This window comes from Ictidomys tridecemlineatus, chromosome 6, assembly GCF_052094955.1.
Source record: "Ictidomys tridecemlineatus isolate mIctTri1 chromosome 6, mIctTri1.hap1, whole genome shotgun sequence".
Classification (NCBI taxonomy): Eukaryota; Metazoa; Chordata; class Mammalia; order Rodentia; family Sciuridae; genus Ictidomys; species Ictidomys tridecemlineatus.
The window spans coordinates 133,431,212-133,452,061 of NC_135482.1; the positions used below are offsets into that span (position 1 = coordinate 133,431,212).

The 20,850-nt window shown below is 33.6% G+C and overlaps 1 protein-coding gene across 12 annotated transcripts in view; it reads left to right on the forward strand.

Annotated features, from left to right (window-relative positions):
* The window catches only part of Mycbp2 (MYC binding protein 2), a 271,435-nt gene that overhangs the window by 38,437 nt on the left and 212,148 nt on the right, over positions 1-20,850 (forward strand). For all 12 annotated transcript variants that reach the window (XM_040281371.2, XM_040281372.2, XM_040281375.2 and 9 more), the window contains exons 3-4: positions 7,868-8,083; positions 16,797-16,950. In XM_040281371.2, the coding sequence (XP_040137305.2) occupies positions 7,868-8,083; positions 16,797-16,950 (370 nt within the window). The remainder of the gene's footprint in view (positions 1-7,867; positions 8,084-16,796; positions 16,951-20,850) is intronic.

Genomic DNA, 20,850 nt, shown 5'->3' on the forward strand with positions numbered 1-20,850 from the left:
TGTTATCCCATATTTCTTGAATGTTCTACTCATGATTTCTTATCATCTTCACTGTGTGTTCTACATTCTTTTCAAGATTATATATTTTGTGTTTTTTGTCTGGGATCCTGTCTTCCGAGTGGTCTAATCTGTTGGTGATACTTTCTATTAAGCCATTAATTTGGTGTATTGTTTCTTTGATTTCTGTTTTTGGTTTTTTTTTTTTTTTTTTTAGAACCTCTATCTCCTTATTGAAGTAATTCTTTTGCTTCCTGTGTTTCCTTATGTACCTCTTTATCGAAATGATCTTTTGCTGCCTATATTTGTTCTCTTATATCATCCTTTAATTCACAGAATATTTTAATTATGTACCTCCTGAACTACTTCTCTGTCATTTCTTCTGTTGTGCCAGCCATGGATTCTAGTAATGTAGTGTCTTGATTTGTTTGGGGTACTTTTTTTCCTTGTTTTTATTCATGTTGTTCCAGTGTCTTCCCTTCTAGCACTATGAATCCAAGACGTTACTGTTTTTACCCTATAGGCTTATAGCCCTTGCAGTGTTCTAATACTTCTCCTTTGAGGGGAAGAATAATGTTAACAGATCCCAGTACTAACAATATACAACCTTAAACCAAATAGTTGCTATTAAGACATTTACAATTTTGTCACAATATATGGAAATGGTGAGTTCAGTTATTATCTACAATATAAACAGTAGGTTTGCAAAAGGTTTTATAGTTTCTGATGGTGGACAAAGAACAGAGGGTGATCTGTAGGATGAGATGTTGAGAGGGTAGGAGGTGAGGATATAGAGTTATTAGATCTTAGGAAGTGTGAAAGGAATCTAAAGAAGATGGTTAGTAGCAGGAGAAGAGAGAGGAGGTGATTTTGGGGAGACAAGTAAGTGGGAAGATATTAGAGTACATAAAAGAAACACATAAATATTAAGAAAAATAAAAAAATGTAAAAATAGGAGATAAAAAAATAAACAAAACAATTGTAATATCCCATTTAGACATCCCAGTCCTTAGTATCCTAATTCATACAAAGTACTTGGTTTCACAAATGTTGGGGATGTGAGGGCGGGAGAAGAGAGAGCGAGAAAAAAACAAACAAAAATGTTGAAGGAAGAAACCAGGATTGTTCTGTTCAGAGATCAGTATCTTTCCTTCTCTTCTCATCCAACAGGTTGGGTTGTTTGTTATTTGCTGATATCTCCACCCTCAGAATGGTGAAGGTTACCAGGGTGGGAGGATTGGTCTTGGGTACAGGGCACCTGGAAGTGGGTTATGACACCATTGGCCCCAGATGGGAGACCCCACTGGGTCCAGAGACAGCCTACAGCCACAATGCTGCATGCCACAGAGCTGCATCTTTGAACATACTGCATCATATATCCCAAGGATTTCCTTTGGGGCCTGCTGGTGTGATGTAGGTGCCTGTTTTTTTTTTTTTTTTAATTATTTTTTTTAATCATCGGTAGGCCTCACAGTTCCTGGTCTCTAATTTAGTCTCTAAATTATATCTCACTCACCCTCTCCCTTTCTACTTCCTAATCGGGAATCTTTCTCTCTGGAGTTCTTGTGGGTTGTGCTCTGGGTGCTGTGTACCTGTCTTGGAGAGTTGTTTTGTATTGGGCAGTCCCTGTGCTGAGTTAGTGACTGTAGGGGAAGGAAGGAGTTGGGGACTATTTTTGGGGAGACAAGTAAGTGGGAAGATATTAGAGTACATAAAAGAAACACATAAATATTAAGAAAATCTGTCTAAAATCTGTCTACCTGCCTAGCCAGTGTTCCAAGCTGAGAGTTGCCTCAACTAAAAATGGCAACGAAGGTGCCCCACGATGGCTGCTTTCAGTGATGAAGTTTTGGGTTGAGGGGGGGGCCTAGGCGGTGGTGTTGGGCAATGTTTTCAGAAATGCAGCTATGTGGCATAAAGCATTGTGGCTGTGGGCTGTCCCTGGACTCAGTGTGGGCTCTGTGGGGTTGGCAGGGCTGGCCTGGGCCTGCCTGGGCTCCCAGAGGGTCAGCGGCTGTCTGTCTTCACTTTCTTACAAGAGAAATGAAATGAATAACACAAGAAGCTTCCTCACCATTCTGATAACAAATGTATTTATATGTTAGGTTAGGTTTCTTAACAACAGAGCTTGAGACAGGGATTTAAAGTACATACTTTTGAAAATTAACATAAATGCAAATACTATACCAGTCAAGCTTCAGAACATTTCCATCATCTTCAAGGATTTTCTCATGCTCTGCTGCATGCCATTCTTTCATGCAACCCTGGCTCTAACAACCACAGATACATTTTCTGTCACTGTAGATTAGTTCCCATTTTCGAGAATTTAATATTAATGTGATTATACAATTGTTCCCTTTTTTATATGACTTCTTTCCATAAATACAGTGTTTACATTATTGCCTATGTCAGTGGTTCATTCCTTTTTGTTTTGCTTACTAGTATCTCATTGTGTGGTTATATCACATTTTGTTGATCCAGTCACCTATTGTTGGACATTTTGGTGGTTTTTCTAGTTTTTGGCTATTGCAAAGTTGCTATGAACCTTTATGAACTAGTCTTAGTGTGGAAATATGTTTTTATTTTTTTTTAGATGATTACCAGGAGTGAAATATTTAGATGGAATTTCTTTTGAGGATTTGCAAGAAGGATTCATAACACTCAGAAGCAATTTATACTCATAGCTAAGTTTTATTACAACATAACCATTAGAAAAAAAGATATGTATTGATGTCTAAGAAGTTATGGCACAAGCTTCCTAGTTCGTCCTTGTCTGGGCATGTAGAATATGCTTTTGCTCTGGCAGTGAACTACAGTGAAATGTGTGGAAGCATAGTTGAGTCTTAGGAACTCAGACTTTTGTGGTTTTTGTCACTTAGACGTATTCTGCTAAGCAGGCAGCCATGGCAAGTGAAACTCAGGTTTCATCATCAGTTTTGATGTTTGTGCAAAGCAGTCTGACAGCCGGGAGTTATGTTCCATTGCTCTAGGTGTTTATAACAAAATCATCTATCACTACCATAAAAAAAGTTGAAACATCCACATTCCCAAAGGTTGTCCAAGAGTCAATCATAGTTTTCTTAGAAAAATACAGGACTAAGCAACCAAACCGGCAGTGTTAGTTCTTTCCTCACAGGTTGCATGGTAAATGTAGAAACTGAAAAACTGCTGAGTATGGTGGCACACGTCTGTAATCCCTGCCACTCAGGAGGCTGAGGCAAGAATATTACAAGTTCAAGTGAGCCTTGCAAACTCAGGGGACTCTATCTCAAAATTTTAAAAAAGCAGGGAGGTCTGGAGATATAGTATAATAGTCGGGTGCCCTTGGGTTCAATCCCTAGTACTGGGGGGGGGGGGAAACGAAACTGAAAAATCATTCCAAAATGGTGGTTCATTTTACAATCTCAAAGCAGTATATGACAAATCCAGTGGCTTCACAGTTTTGCAAAAACATGGTAATAGATTTTAAGATCTTAGTAATTATAGTTGACGTATAGGGGTTTCTCACTGTGGTTTTAGCTTTTCTTTAATGACTAATGACATGAACATCTCTTCATATGCTTGGCTATTTGTGAAATATCTGTTGAGATCTTGCTCCTCCTTTTATAATTGTCTTCTTGTAAAATTGTCAGAATTATATATCATAGATACAAGTACTTTGTCAGATATCTGTATTCCAAAACCTGTTCTGATTTGCTTTTTTCTTTCCTTATAGTACTTGAGAAAAACAAAAGTTTTATAAATCAAATTAGTTGATTTTTTTTCCTCCCTTATTATAATCCCTGTATTTTGTGTCCTAAGAAATCTTTGTCTATCCTAAGGTAAAGATTTTCTTCTTTACATTGCTCATGGAGAATTTATAGTTTTATCTAATATACTTAGGTTTGTGGTCTATCTCAAGTTAATTTTGGCTCTAAGTGTCCATGTTCATTTTTTTTTCCTTCACATTGATATTCAGTTGATTCAGCACCATTTGTTAAAGTTTCCAGTGAATTGTGTTGGCATTTTTATAAAAAATCAGTTTGCCATATTTGTTTGTGTCATTTTCTTGAATGTGGTTTGTTTAGTTGAGCTAGGTTTGTCTTTATATAATAAGTCTGGAAATCAGGTAGTATGTCTTTCAACTTTGGTTTCTTCCTAATTGCTTAGCTACTGCTATAGCTTAGATACTTAAATGCCCTCCAAAGACCCAGGTGTTAAAGGCTTGGTTCCCAGGGTGTTGCATATATATATGGTGAATTACATTTATTGATTTGTGTATACCAACCTTATATCCCTGGGATGAAACCCATTTGATGATGATGTGGTATCTTCTTGATGTGTCTTTGAATGTGGTTTGCTAATATTTTATTAAGGATTTTTGTATCTATGTTTATCAGAGATGTGGATCTGTAATTTTCTTTCTTTTGTCTGGTTTTGGTATCAGGATTATACCAGCTTTGTTGAATGTATTTGAGAGTATTTCTTCCCTTTCTATTTCATGGAATAATTTGAACAAGACTGTGTTCTCTAAAGGTGTGGTAGGGTTCTGCCGAGAATCCATCTGGTGTTGAGCTTTTCTTTTTTGGAAGGTTTTTAATTGTTGATTCAATTTTATTTGTGATATTGTCTATTGTATCTTCCTGTTTCAAATTGGGCAGGTCATATATATCTAGAAATTTGTTGACATCTTCTAGATTTTCCAGTTTATCAGAGTATACATTTTCAAAATAATATCTAATGATCTTCTGGATTTTAGAAGTGTCTGGTGATACTTCCTTTTTCATTTCTAATTTTGGTCTTATCTCTCTTTTGTTTGTTTGTGAAGGGTTTATCAATTTTGTTTATCTTTTCAAAGAACCAACATGTTGTTGCATTTATCCTTTGTAATTTTTTAATTCTCAATTTCATTAATTTTGGATTTGACCTTAATTATCTCCTGTCTTCTATTGATGTTGGCATTAGTTTGTTCTTCCTTTTCTAATGCCCTAGGCATAGCATTATTAAATTATCATTTTGGGATCTTTCTGGTTTTTGTTTTTTTTGTTTTTAGCATAGGCACTCAGTGCTATAAGGTTTTCTTAGAACTGCTTTTATACTATTCCATAGATTTTAATATGTTTTATTTCTGTTTTCATTTGTTTCTAAGAAATTGCTTGATTTCTTCTTTCATTTCTTCTATGTTCCGTTTGTTCTTTAAAAGAATATTTTTTAATCTCCATGTGTTTATGTGTTTTCTGTACTTTTATTTTTTATACATGCTTCCCAAGTCCTAGTATAGTACTTGGTTTCTGGTCCTGGTTCTTCTCATTCTTTAAAAACTCAGGGAAAGATTTCTGAATAACCCTGGTGTATTAACCACTTTCACCTCCATTTCCATGGAGTGAAGTTTTCTGTTACTTGGAAGTATGGTACAGCAGCAGGATCTCTACTCTGTGAACTTGTAGTGTCCCGATCACTTCCCACTTATTTTAGAGAAAGAGGGAGCAAGGAATAGCAGTAGTGTTAGCAACTGATGTATAGCCTTAAAATAAGTGTCTGCTATCTACTTTAACATCTATAACACTAATTACCACTTGGAGAGGTATTGTGGTCAGTAGTTGACATTAGCACTGGCAATAAATAACTGTGAACTAGAGCAGATGTTGAACAGCAGGTATCTACAGGTATCTACAATGTATCGTGTAGTCACAGCAACATGAATGGGGTAGGAATTACATAAACTATATAATTCTTTCACTTAGTGAAAATTACTGATCCTTAAGTGAAGAGAAAATAGAGTGGAAAGGCAAGAGAAGGTTTAAAATATTGAAAAAGTGAACAAGATGGAAACAGGAGAGAAGGTGGTATGATGGCTACAAAGGAGGAGGAATGACAAATAGCTAAAAGTAAACAAAGAGAGGAAGATGGGATGGGAAAATTTGGCTGTTAATAGATGTAGAAAGAGAAAGGGGAAATAAGAAGAACAAAACCCAAAGTATTAACAAGCAAATAACTCAAACCCATGTAAAATTTTACCCTTCCAAAAGTTAAACCAAGGCTAAATAATAAACACATGAAGAAAAAAGCAATTAAAATGAAAGAAAAATTATGTGTACTGTATTTTATTTTAATTTAATTTTCATAATGATTAATGATGCTAATCTCTTTTTATGAGCTTATTTTTGTTCTCTGTATCTTTGGTAATGATTCAAGTGTTTTGTCCACTTTCTAACTGGATTCTTTGTTTTTACTGTTGAGTTCCAGGCATTATGTATTCTGAGTACTAATTCTTTATTGGATATGTATTTGCAAATATTTTTTTCTTGTCTGTGACTTAATGCTATTATTTTAAAATGACATTTAAAATTGTTCATTCATTGTATATGGTTATATTACATGTTTTTATGTACTGATCTTGCGTCTTGTGACTTTGCCTAATCCACATATTACTTCTAGAAGCTTTTATTTTTATTTTATTTTTCTTTTTGAAGATTCCTTAAGATTTTCTACAAGTCTTCCAGAAATGAAGACTTTTTTTTTTTCTGGAAGATATTTTTTTCTTATTATGTTTTTTGTTTGTTTTTGTTTTCTTAGTTTATTGGTTAGTGTATCTCATACACGACTGAATTGAGTTACTGAGAGTAGTTTTGTTTGCTTTGTTCACAATCTTAGAAAAAGGCATCATTCAATCTGTTATGCTAGGTGTGGGTTTTTCCGTTACCCTTTATTAATTTGAAGAAATTCCCTTCTACTCCTAATGTATTTAGATAATTTATTTTGAATTGGTATTATATTTTTGTCAAATATTTTTCCATGTTTATTTGTAGAATTTTATGTTTTTTTACTCTATTTTGTTTGATGAGAAATTACACTAATTTCTTTTTCATTGTTGTATCAGCATTGTTCCTGTGTTATAAATACCAGTTGGTTATGATGTATTACTTTTTTATATATTGTTAAATTTGGGTTGTTGATATTTGCTTTCTTTCAATCTCTCAAAGATATGCTCACAGGTTACATGCCAGTTTAACTTTTTCTTGGTAGTTTTCTTAGAATATTTCTTATTTCCTTTTCCCAAAATTCTTTATGGAAGAAGAGCAAAATTTGGGGACCAAGTGTATTTTTACTTGAGTTTTCATTTTATTTACCTTACATATACTTCCTGGACATACTCTAATTGTTAGAACTTGAATTTGCAAAATATAACACTTTTCTGTATTTGTAATGTACATATTGATATCAAAAGTGTAGTGCTATCTATCTGATGAGTAAAATGCTGGGCATTTTTGTTTACATATTTAAACAAGTAAATTGTTTTATTTTAACAGATTACCAACCATGTGGTTTTTTAGCCTTTATACAAACTGATAGCTAAGAGAGAGTTTGAGAAACATAATTGCAGTTTTCTTGACATTAGTGTTATTTGAATGAGAATGAAATTAATGTGTTGATGAAAATTATATCTTGTTGAATCCTAATTTCTACATAAATCCCTATACTTTTGACAGAATTCAAAATGTAATGCAGCATTTTTAGTAGTTCATTGAGATGCTATAGCATGTTTGGTGTCCCTTAAAAAGGCATTAAATTGATGTTCTTTTATATGTTATTCCAGCAGTTAAACTTTGTTGACTTTATTCAATCATGGGGACCAAAGGATATTTTTGTTAAGTTCTTTGACCTTTTCCAGCCTTGTCAGTTTTGTTAATTGTTTTATTACTCGAAAAGTAGTGAAGGTAGTGGAAAGAGTACTAGAAGTTGAGTGAATAGACTTAATGTCTTTGTTATGTCACTTATATGACTTTTGCATGTCAGTTTAGTTTGTCTATTCTTTACATTTTTATTTAAAATGGAAATTAATGATTATAGAAAAGAATGTGATATTGAAATGTTCTATCTTGTATTTCAGTCTGAAAACTTGGAGAATACAGTAATCATACCAGATATCAAACTACATAGCAATCCTTCTGCTTTCAATATTTACTGTAATGTACGCCATTGCGTTCTGGAATGGCAAAAAAAGGAAACATCATTGGCAGCTGCATCTAAGAACTCTGTGCAGAGTGGAGAATCAGATAGTGATGAAGAGGAGGAATCCAAAGAACCCCCTATCAAGCTTCCAAAGGTAAGCCACTGCATTCTATTTAGATGCATTACTTGAGGGGTTCTGGCTATAATACACATATATATGTATGGTTAAAAGATTCAGCTTTTTATAAAATTAATTAATTTTTAAAATTTGTTCTAATTAATTATACATGATAGCAGAATGCATTGTACACAAATGGAGCACAAATTTTCATTTCTCTGATTGTATGAAATGTAGAGTTGTACCACATGTGCAGTCATATATGTACCTAGGGTAATGATGTTCATCTCATTCCACCGTCTTTCCTACCCCATACCCCTTCCCCTCCCCTTTGCCCAAAGTTACTTCATTACGCACCCCCACCCCCCAAAATGGGTCAGTATCCATTTATCAGAACATTCTGTCTCTGGTTTTGGGGGATTGGCTTACTTAGCATGATATTCTCCAGCTCTATCCATTTACCTGCAAATGCCATAATTTTATTCTCTTTTAATGCTGAGTATTATTCCATTGTGTATAAGTATCACAGTTTCTTTATCCATTTATCTGTTGAAGGGCATCTAAGTTGGTTCCACAGTTTAGCTATTATGAATTGAGCTGCTATGAACATTGATGTGGCTGCATCACTATAGTATTCTGATTTTAAGTCCTTTGGGTATAGACTGAGGAGTAAGATAGCTGGATCAAATGGTGGTTCCATTCCAGGTTTTCTAAGGAATCTTTATACTGCTTTCCATAGTGGTTGTGCCAATTTGCAATGCCACTAGCAATGTATGAGGGTACCCTTTTCTCCACATCCTTGTCAATACTTATTGTTGCTTGTATTCTTGATAATTGTCTAAAATGGTGATTTAAAAATAACCTGACTTATGGATAAGAGTAGGTTTGGAACAAACCAGGAAAACTACAACTTTCTAACTAGAGCTCCAAGAAAGTTAATAGTTGGTAACACAGTGGGGAGTACTTGGAAAGCCTAGGCAGGGAGACCAGTGGGCTGGTGGATGTTACAGGGACAATTATAAAGTACAGAAGCAGTACTGAGTGGAGATGCTGGCATAGAGGCACTCACTGCAGGTGGAAGTGGAGCTCTGAGGTGGTGGGCTGCCAGTAAGGTGAACACAAGAATAAGCACAAACTGCTGTAAGCCAAGAGCCATAGAAAGCTGAGAGAGTGCCCCAGCAGGGAGTGATCTCTAGTGCAGGTATATATTTTATTTTATTTTTTCCTGGTTGAGCAGCAGCTGAGCTGAAAGCTTTTTCCTTTTCCACCTAAGCTTATAATTGTACTCTTGCTATTCTGGCTCCCCTTGTCTAGGAAAATAATCAGTATCAATACCATTTTGATATTGTTCCCTATTACTAGATGCATATAAGGTACTCGGTGTTACAAAAACATGTATTTAATAGATAAACTATTCTTAATGAATTCTGATTAAGTATTTGTCTATTTTAAAACTAATATTATTTTATTCATAAAATAGTTTTTCAATATAATAAGTGCAATTACTATTTATAACAAAAGAATAGGTGAAAATATAAACACTTAAAAATGGTAGATTATGTGATTCCTGCATATTGCTATTTTCTAAATAGAGACATTTAAAAATGATTTCTGTCAAAAGTGTTCATATTTTGTCTTTTTTACCAAAATGATATTCTAAAAGTATGCCTGAAAACTTACTTCCTGATGTGTCTATATACATGAGATACAATGCAAGTGTTTTTTATTCCTTGGCACTAGCAGCACAGATGGAATCTGTGCTTCTGATCTGATTTCTCTTGCCCATTTCATGATAGATATTCCTTAGTATGCCTCTGTCCTCAATGATTCTGTCAGATTCTTCTAACCTAATTTTCAGCAGATGACTTGCTTTCTGTTTCACATAATAGTAAGATTTTGTGAACATTCTTGACTTCTTAATCAGCCATCTTCCAGTGTCCATATCTTCTGTTTCATGATCCTTTACTTTTTACCTGTCTCTAGTGTGTCATCTGCACCAATTCTAGCTTCTTTCTTTAATCCCTTTAAGTCTTTCCAGGTACAGATCTTGGTCTCTAATGATTATTTCTTATGCTTATTTAGGAGAGGTTTAGGAAAAAAATGTTAGGATGTAAGACTGCAGGACTTGTATGGTATTCTTTTGTAAGAATATGATTCTGTGTGTGGGCAGGTCACACTGTACTATGGTAATCAGTGTTTAAGTTCGCTACAGTATTGGATGGGGTGAAGTACAGAGAAATCTTTTGCAACAGAAATGCAGATGTTGAAAATAAACTGTGGTACGTATTAAAAAATACTGTATGACTAAGTGCAACTGATTCTTAGTTTTAAATCATCAGGATAAATGAATATTAAAGAAATAAAGTATCAGGCATTCTCAAAAAATTTTCAGCATGATAACAGAGCCAAAAGGGTATCTTTAAAAGAAAATTAAAAGCCCAAGTTCTTAATTTTTTTTAATATGGACACAATATCTTTATTTTATTTATTTATTTTTTATGTAGTGCTGAGAATCTAACCCAGTGCTTCACACATGCTGGACAAGTCTCTACCACTGAGCTGCAATCATAACCCCCAAAGCCCAAGTTTTTAATACTAAGTTTTTCCACCATGTACTGACCTGTTGGGAAACACAGTGTATTGCTTAGGAAAATGGGTTATGGAGCCAAAGTGTTTGTGTTCAAACACTCCCTATTAAAGTACGAGTTTTGTGGTTTGTAGTACTAAAGTACTAGGAAAGTGGTTTGACATATCTGTGCCTCAACTTTGTCATGTATAAAATATGACTATTATTTACTCATAGGGTTGTAGTGAAGATTACATGAATTAATGGATGTTGAGTGCTTGAGAGAATAAGTACCTGGCAAATAGTAAGTGCTTAATAAATAACAGCTATAGTTAAAGATGTCAGGTTGGGACAAATGATTTTCAGTTGCTTCCCAATGAACCCTGTAATTTATTAAGAAATAGTTACTATTTCAAGAAATTAAGCTTGGAGAGAATCAGTGTGTTCATATAATCAATGAGATACAAAGAGAGAAGTGAGCTCTCTCTGCTGTGGCAGCCAGCATGCTGCCTGGGTAAGGAGTGAAACTTTGAGGTGATGTTTTTTGGCAGCCCTTTACATTACTTGAGGGATTATGGTTTAAATTAATAGGAAATTGAGGGCAGGCAAGAAATACTGGCATTTTTCTTTTCCTTTTGACTATTTCTTTCACTCCAAATGCTGCTTATCTCAGTTTTTTCCTCTTCCATTCTTTTCTTTTCCTTCTCTCCTGAGATTTTTCTTCCTCCTCCCTTTTTTTTCCTCACGTGGTTAAATGCAGGTTTTATTTGTTGTTGAAATGTCATTATAATACAGTTTTATTTTTCCCCTTAAATTTTATTTGTTTTAATTAGTTATGCATGACAGAATGTATTCTGACACATCATACATAAATGGAGTATAACTTCTCATTCTTCTGGTTGTACATGATGTAGAATCACACGGGTCATGTAATCATATATGCACAGAGGGTGATAATGTCGGATTCATTATACTATCCTTCCTACCCGCATACCCGCTCCTCTCCTTTTACTAACTTCCGTCTAATCCAAAGTACCTCTATTTTTCCCTAGAGCACCCCACCTCTCCCCTTGTGAATTAGCATCTGCATATCAGAGAAAATATTTGGCCTTTTTTTTGGGGGGGGGATTGGCTTATTTTGCTTGGTATGATATTCTTCAACTCTATCCATTTACCTGAAAATGCCATAATTCCATTCTTCTTTAAGACTGAGTAATATTCCATTGTGTATATATGCCACATTTTCTTTTTCCATTCAGCATCACTAGTAATTAGAGAAATGCAAATAAGAACTACTCTAAGATTTCATGTCACTCCAGGAATAGTGGCAATTATCAAGAGTACAAGCAATAATAATTGTTGACAAGAATGTGGGGAAAAGTATACACTCGTACATTGCTGGTAGAACTGCAAATTGGTGCAACCATTATGGAAAGCAATATGGAGATTCCTTAGAAAACTTGGAGTGGAACCATCATTTGCCCCAGTTATCCCACTTCTTGGTTTATACCCAAAGTACTTAAAAGAAGCTAGATCATGCAGGGCCTTAGGTGTCACATGACCAGTTTAGTTGTCTTATGAATAGAAATACTACAGTGACACAGCCGTATCAGTGTTTATAGCAGCTCCCCCTTTCTTTTAAAAGTTAAACTGAATTTGACTGTTATTAGATTTTGTCATTTATTTTTGCATCTTATGAGTCAGTGCTCATTGATGTTCTAAAAAAAGATTTTTTACCTTTGCCGTATTCATTCCATGTTGAGTTTTTTTTATCTATCTCAAACTTTCACTGATAAATCAGATCCTCTAAAGCTTTCTAAATTTTATGGCTGCATAATATTTTGATAGTAATATTTAAGAGTCATACTTCTAACACTGAACAGATTTGAAGGTAGTCCTACTACATATTTTTTAAAAAGATGTAGATTCACATATACTTATTTATTTAGTTTGTACTTCAGTAAATTTTATGTGTGTATATATGTGTGTTTGTAGCTAGCATTATATTAGGCCTTGAGAACAAATGGATCAGACACAATCTCTGCTCTCAAGAAAGTGTTCTCTAGTAGGTATAATAAGCAAATCAATAACTGTCCTTTCGACCTTTAATGATTGATAGGTATAGCGGAACACATGGGAATGAGGATGCAGCACTGGCTAAGATAGGGATAGAGGCTGAGAGCAGGAGCTAGATCATGCAGGGCCTTAGGTGTCACATGACCAGTTTAGTTATCTTATGAATAGAAAGCATTGAAGATCATAAGCCAAGGAGTCTTATTAGACTTGTATTTCAGCAGTGTTATTCAGGTGCTAGCAAGGCACATGCACTTGGCTGGGATAATCATGCAGTTTAGGTCTGAGTATTCGGATTTTAAGGTGGATGTTAGGTGTTCAGTGTGTACTATGTGGGGCTCAAGCTCAAAGGAAAGTTGCCAGCTAGAGATATCAATTTGGGAGTTATCTCTGTGTGAGCACAAGTAGAAGCAATTCTGTGAGGTGGGAGGTGTAGGGTCAAGAATATTTTATTTATTTATTTTTTATTTTATTAGTTATTGATGGATATTTATTTATTTGCTTATATGCAGTGCTGAGGATTGAACCCGGTGACTTACATATGCCATACAAATGTTCTACCTTTGAGCCACAACCCCAGCCCCTCAAGAATATTTTAGAAAAAAACAAATTAGGTTTGAAAAGTTGAAAGAATGAGTTTTCCTCCAGGTATGAAGAGAAGAAGATGATAGTACTTGTAGATAAATTTGTGTTAGAAGATAAGAACTTAAACATTTCATAATCCCAAGAAGCAGAATTCTTCTTCTCCTTCTCTTTCACCTTCCTTCTTCCTCTTCCTCTATTTGTTTTTTCCTTCTCCTCTTTACCTCTTCCCTTGTAGATTGTATTTTTATTGTTTGTAAATATTATTTCTACTAAATATTGCTTTAAATGAATAATTTCAAGAGGCATTATGCTTATAATATTTAAATATACATATATAAGTTGTAGTTGGACACAATACTTTTATTTTTCTTAATTTATTTTTATGTGGTGCTGAAGATCAAACCCAGCACCTCGCACTTGCTAGGCAAGTACTCTGCCACTGAGCCACAACCCCAGTCCTGCTTACTCTATTGTGATATATAAACCTACTTTTGACTCTGTTTTAAGCCTTATAAAAATATTCTATAAATGTTAGAACTGACTCTAGGGCTTTTCAATAATAGAATAATGTGTGGTTTATAGTGGCAAAGAATTATTATTAAATCTAAAAGTGATGTAACCAAGCTTTTATGATTTCACTTACCAGAGAATGAAAGGTCACCTTTGGAAATACATTATTTGTGGAGAGCACAGTAGAATGTTGAAAGCTCATTACGGCATTTGTCTTTGGCTGAGTATATTTTGATCCCACTTTTCCTAGCATTGGTGTTAAATTGGCTATATTAGGTAGTTATTTAAGCTTTGTTCCTTCATCTTTCAAGTATAAGAGATAGCCTTCAAAATTTAATTATTTGAAAATAACAGTAAAGGCAAAATTCAGTAAATTTCCCAAAGGCTATTTTTCTAAGAGAAGTGGAAACCCATGTTTTAGGTGGTTTATCATCGAAAATATTAAAGCTTAGTGTATCTTATCATTATACTTAATTATTCTTTTTAAAAGTTACATATGTTTTGCTAATTATAAAGTCATTGTGTAATCATTCTAGACAGTGTGGAAAATGCAGAATTTTTTTAAATGAAAAGACATGGAAATTACAAATAATTTCTGAAATGTTATTAACCCCAAAATACTCAAAGGAAACATTTTTTTTTTTGCCTCTTTTTTTCTGTGCACAGTTGAAATGCATTTATTTTGGGGCTGGGGTTGTAGCTCAGTGGTAGAGCACTTGCCTAGCATTTGTGAGAAACTGAGTTCCATTCTCAGCACCACATAAAAATAAATAAAAGAAAAAATTTTAAATGCATTTATTTCTACCAGATGAACTCATTCTGTATCTGCAATATTTTTGTTCTGTATATTCTTCCTAGAATTGAGGGAGGAGGAAGTATAATTTGATTTCAGCCATTTAGATGGACTTCGAAGTGTGAAGTTCAATTTCAGAATTTTTACTTTTAAAATAAAATACTCTATACTCAGCCATACTGCTGCAGATAAATACTTTAAAGAGCAACTCTATTCAATAATTCAGAGCTAAATATTAATTTTTAATGATTGGAAAACTTGAGGTTGTTTTTTTTTATATTGCCATTTATCAGATACCTATCAGTATTTGTTTTCCTGTTTATAATAAGCCTGCAGTGAACCAAGGTATGGATAATTAGTGATAGTGTTTAATCTAGACAGATGGAGAATTCTCTGCCATGGTCCTTGGGCCTGAAGTCTTGTGGGTATTGCTCACTATCTTTCTCTTTCCTATGTGAGTTACCTATCATCATGCATTTGTTATCAATACTTAAATTTACGAGAGGGACAAATCAGGAATCTGTTTGATGAGCAGTCTTAACTGTTTTTGGCAAGTTTCAATAATTTCTGTTAACATGGGAAACTTATTTATACAGATAAAACTTAGTAAAAAGTGTGATCAATTAAGAATCTTCTTAGATTTATGAAAAGTCATAGTAGTAAAATAAGGAATCTTAAAGAATGATAGAATGTAGAGTCTCACACTAGCTTGGTAATAGAGCCCCCATGTTTTATACTTTATAGAGTTTTTTTTTCTCCTGTATTTCTTGTATTACAAAAGCAGATGGAAATCTTAGTGTGTTTTCATTTTTTAGTCCATTCTAGGAAAATAAACTGTATCAAGTGGAATTTTTCTCAGTTAATAGATTTAATCAATTGAAATTCTATGCAGACACTTGTGGAATCTTAGTTGTAATCAAGCCTGCTAGGATTTTAGATAACCTCTCTAAAACAATTCTACTAGTTGGGTTTATCTTCTTCAGAAACCTTGCAAATGATAATTAGAACAGTTAACATGCCTACAACTGATTTGATTTTATCTGGAAAATATATTTCTGACTTGCAGCGCTTTTTAACACGCAAAATGAGTGGGTGATTAAATAAATCACTATTTATGTTGGGCCCACCATGTGCCAGTTTTAATTGAGCAATGGAAACAAATAGTAATACTTTAATATAAAAAGTGCTTTAATAGAAGTCTGGGATAGGTAAGAATTATGTACATGTTTTATTTATCCTATTAGATTATAAACTCTTAGAAGACAAGAGCCCAAATATAGCTTCATATCTTCTATAGTGAGCTTCAGAAAATAAGTGCTTATATATATGAACTAGTGTAAAAATCTCAACAGAGAAAATATTCTTCCACCATTATGTCCAACATACTTTATTTTGGGGCATTTATACAAATCACTCTCATTTTAACTATTTTTGTTTCTTGCTTCTGTAAATAAGTATTATTCTCAAAATGTTGACATTGATTGAGAAATAGAATTTCATTGTCTATTGTTTCATCAGTCCTCTGAAGGTATATCCTTATACTACTAAATTACAATTTTCTCTTTAGTTATAGATTTATCTGTTTTGCTAAATAGAGTCATATTTTTCTTGGTCCCAAAGAGGACTATTATAATTAAATAAAAGTATCAGGGATATTTTTGGCTAAGGAGTTTTCAGTTTTTTTGATGATAATTTTCAAGAATAAGGGATGCTACCTATAAATAATAATATGTCATTATATTATTATAGGAAGGGCTAAGATGAAAGATTAAAATTTTTTTGGCTGTATGTTGTTTATATTTATGGGTATAAGTAACAGTTAACCTGACTTAACAAAAAAAGCCCTGAGTTTTATTTGGGTACAACCAAATGAACTTTGTAAATTAATAAAGTTTATTTCTTCTGAGTGATATATTCTGCTCTCCAGTTCACTGTTACAGTTGTTTTCATGCTGTGATATTATGGCTTCATGATACTAAAACTGTTTTTTAAACAGTGCCACTTGTTTTTAGCTGTCTCATAACCAGATAGTTTTTCAAAATCTTCACATTAAATACACTAGGTTTTTTTTTTTTTCCTCTAAATGTGTTGTTTTTGCTTTGCCTTTTAAATATCAAAACAGTTTTTCATTGGGTGTAGAAGTAACTTGTACCAACTAGACTGTGTGGAAAGTGGCATTAGCTTACATGTTATAAAGTGTAATTTCTTTTTATCTTAAATAGATTATTGAAGTTGGACTTTGTGAAGTTTTTGAATTGATCAAGGAGACACGATTTTCTCACCCATCCCTGTGTCTGAGGAGTCTCCAAGCCCTGCTGAATGTGCTTCAGGGACAGCAGCCAGAGGGCCTGCAGTCAGAGCCACCTGAAGTCCTGGGTAAGAGCCAATTTAACTATTTTTTTTCCTACTTTTATATAAAATATTTAATTTTTAAAACAGAGTGTTCATTCCACATAAATATCTTCAATTTTAGGTTAGCTGTTATGGTCAGCAGAATTATCAGGTGTGACTATTAATAACTTAGATACTCTCACTTATAGGAAAATGACTCACCATATTAAAATTTCAGAACTTGAATACTGTGGCTATTTTGCTAAATTTCAAATATTTCTTTACTTTCTGTAATGTGGTTTTATTATAAGTTGTTAGTACTCCAGTATTCAAATAAAAGCAAAATAATTTTTCTTTCATTCATTTTTTTTCTTCCCAACAAAATTCTGCCCCCAAATAAAATGATCATCTGACATCAACTCATTTTATAATAGTAAAATGGTAAATTACCCTCTCTAAAATGTGCTTACTATTATCAAACTATGTTTCCCACATCCTGTTTTGAAATGTAGATTCACAAATCAGAGAGCACAGGGTTAACTGGTTTTAGAACTGGAACAATTTTCATTCTGTAACAGTTGTTCCAATTTAAGCCTCCAATCAAAAGATTAAACAGGGCTGGGGCTGTAGCTCAGTGATGGAGTGCTTACCTTGAAAGTGTGGGGCACCGAGTTTGATCCTTAGCACCACATAAAAATAAATAAAGATATTGTGTCCATCTACAACTAAAAAATACATTCTAAAAGATTAAACAATTAAAACAAAATGGTTAATTGGCACAACTTTGATTTGATTTACAGTGTGCTCCTGTAACATGGCCTCTATCTGATTGTGTACTGAAATAGCCCGGATATAAATTTTCAGGTTTTGCTATGTTTCACTGAAATTATGGTTTAAGAGTTATAGTTCATTGCACAAATATTTCCTAATTATAGTAATGATGGGGTAAAAGCAAAACAAAAATTCCTGGAAACTAGAAGTACTTTACAAATCTTAAAATCACCATTAACTTAAATTAGTTTTATTAAACCTTTGGCCAAAATGGCTAACATTTCACCTTCTATAACTTTACTTGTTACTAAAAAAGTAAAGAAAAAGAAAATAAAACAGTTTCTAAAAAAAATGGGCATTTCTTTTGTATTCATTATAAATAAAAATATATTTGTGTTGTGGAGAAAGCTTGTGACTTATTACTAGTTTTCACTGAGTAAAAATATTGGTTTTTCCTTAAAGTGAGTTTAAATTTTATGGATGCTTGCCAGAGACCTAGGCTCAACATATAATACTATAAGCAAGATAGGAACTTTGACTGTCTTCACACAAGAGTGTTAAGGAATAGAAATATGGATGGAAGCATAATTTTTAATGGGCTTATTTCTTTAATACTAACTATGGGCCCCAGTCTAGAATTTCTAGATCCTTCAGGTAGTATAGGAAAGTTGTCACAATTACTAAAGCTGCAATTCTCAATTATTAGCATGCGTCTGAGTCATCAGTGCCCTACCTGTGGAGTTTCTCACTCAGTAGAATTGGAACAGGCCCCAAGAATTTGTATTTGGAATAAGTTTATGATGTTGGTCTGAGGACTACACTATTAGTTTGGAGTAGAATTTGGTTCTTTTTTTCCTCTACATGGCTATTTAGATTTTTATTAGACACACATGTTGAGAACCTAATTGTATGAACTTAATTACATGTCATATTTTTCTCTTGTTTTTTGTTCACTTGGGATACTTTAGTTTTTGTGTTGATTTTGTTGTTTTGTGTTGGTGGGGAAGGGGATTTTTAAAAATACCACCACTCCATCTTCCCACACATGCAGTTATTAAAATGTTCTTATCCTTTGATAGGTTGGTGATTGTTATAGTAGCATCAGTGATAATAATAATATTGTGGTATTTGACGTAACAGCATTTTACTGAAGATTTGATTTATTTTAAGAATAATGTGCTATTCTAGTCTGGTCTGTTCTTTTTCTCTTGAACCCAGAAGTACCCTATCACTGAGCTACATTCCTCCCTAGCACTTAATCTTGCTAAGTTGCTAAGGCTGGCTCTTCAAACTTGTGATCCTCCTCACTTAGCTTCCTGCATCACTGGTACTACAGGCTTGCCTACTGAGCCTGGCCTTGCACTGATTTTTCTTAACTCTGTCAGTCATTAAATAATTGAAGTATTTAAAATAACCACTAAACCCATGAAATCATCTTTCGTACTTTGAACACCCTGCTAATCATTTCTTTCCTCTTGGGTCTTCTACCATTCTGTTGTCTCCCATACACTTTTTTTTTTTATTCTTTACCTAAATACTTTCTTTTCTTTATTCTTTTTAAAGTAGATCGTGTTCTTAATACTAGTTTTTGAAATTATAACACATACTAATCATCTTCTATCTATTAAGACTTTCACCCTATTTATTTTTTCATTTTTATTTCCTTGTTAGCAGTTTCAAATAGTGCTATACTATCTTTGGTCTTCTCTCTTTTCTGTGCTTGCTTCTGATCTCACCACTTCATATTAATTTTATTTAACCAGCTCCAAGATATAAGTAGTAATTTATTTTTTTTTTTTACTACTAAACTTCTATTAAAAACTTGCCTCTGCTTTTTTTCTTTGATCTCATACCACAATCACATTAATTACCTTGACCCCCACCCCTTATTTGGTTAGTTTCATTGTTCATGAAAATTTATGTACATTTATGATACTCTTTTTGATTTTATTATTTTTTTAAAATACACGACAACAGTGGAATGCATTACAATCCTTATTACACATATAGAGCACAATTTTTCGTATCTCTCTCTCTATAGTATCCTCACGTCAATTTATGCCAATTTATAATGATACATGTGCTTTTTTTGGCATTGCAATTCTTAATACACATATATACCACAATTTTTCATATCTCTGTTTGTATATAAGGTAATAATGTTAGAGTATCTTGAATATCTTGAGAATTCAGTGTATACTAAGATTCTTTGAAAACGAATTTTTATTTTTAAAACATAATAAAAAACATTCCCTTATATCTATCTTTTTGTTCAAGGTCAGGATATGTGTTCTGAAGTATTCACTTAAATGTGTAATAGTACTTTCAATCTGACTAAGAGTGTTTGATACCACTGCTGTTACTATGGAGTTTAGCATTAGAGATTTTGACACATGTATAATTAGAAATGTGGCTAAATAGAATAGAGGAAAGAAGAGGGAGTTCTGAGATTCATTTTTGCAGAAGGTATGACATTTGAGATTTGGAGAATGAATAGGAAGGGACAAACTAGGTTATAAATATACCAGACAGAAAGGACAGTATGTAGTCAGGCTGAGACAGAAAGAATCACTGAAGAAATACCAATATGACTAGAATTTGGAAAATAAAAGGAGGGAGGGTCATTTTATCTTTTTATTTTGAGATAGAGTCTCCCTAAGTTGCTTAGGGCCTCACCAGGTTTCTGAGGCTGTCTTTCAACTTAGAATCTTCCAATCCCGAGTCACTGGGATGACAGGCATCCACACCACACCCAGCTAAAATAGGAAAGGTCCTGTGGTGGAGGAGGCAAGGACATGTGGACCTTTACAGGCCATGTTAAGAAGATTGATTATGGTGCTAGGAGGAATGGAGAGTCATTGTCCATCTCATTACATTTTTAAAAATCTATTTATTTTATAGCACTTATTTGCCTAAATTATTGATGATTTTCTTCTATTTGAATTTTAACTTTTTTGAGGGTAGAGATGTTCTTTGTCTTATTTGCTAGTGTACTATTCTGACCTAGAGTAGTTCTTAGACAGCAGAAAGAGTTCATTAAATTTTTGCTGAATAATTAAAAGATGGAATAGCTGAGGATAATGGTAGGAGAAAGGATGGGCAAATAGAGGAGATATATATTAAAGGCTAGAGAGAAGGAAGTATACTTGAGGGGAAAGATGGATAGGTTGGAAA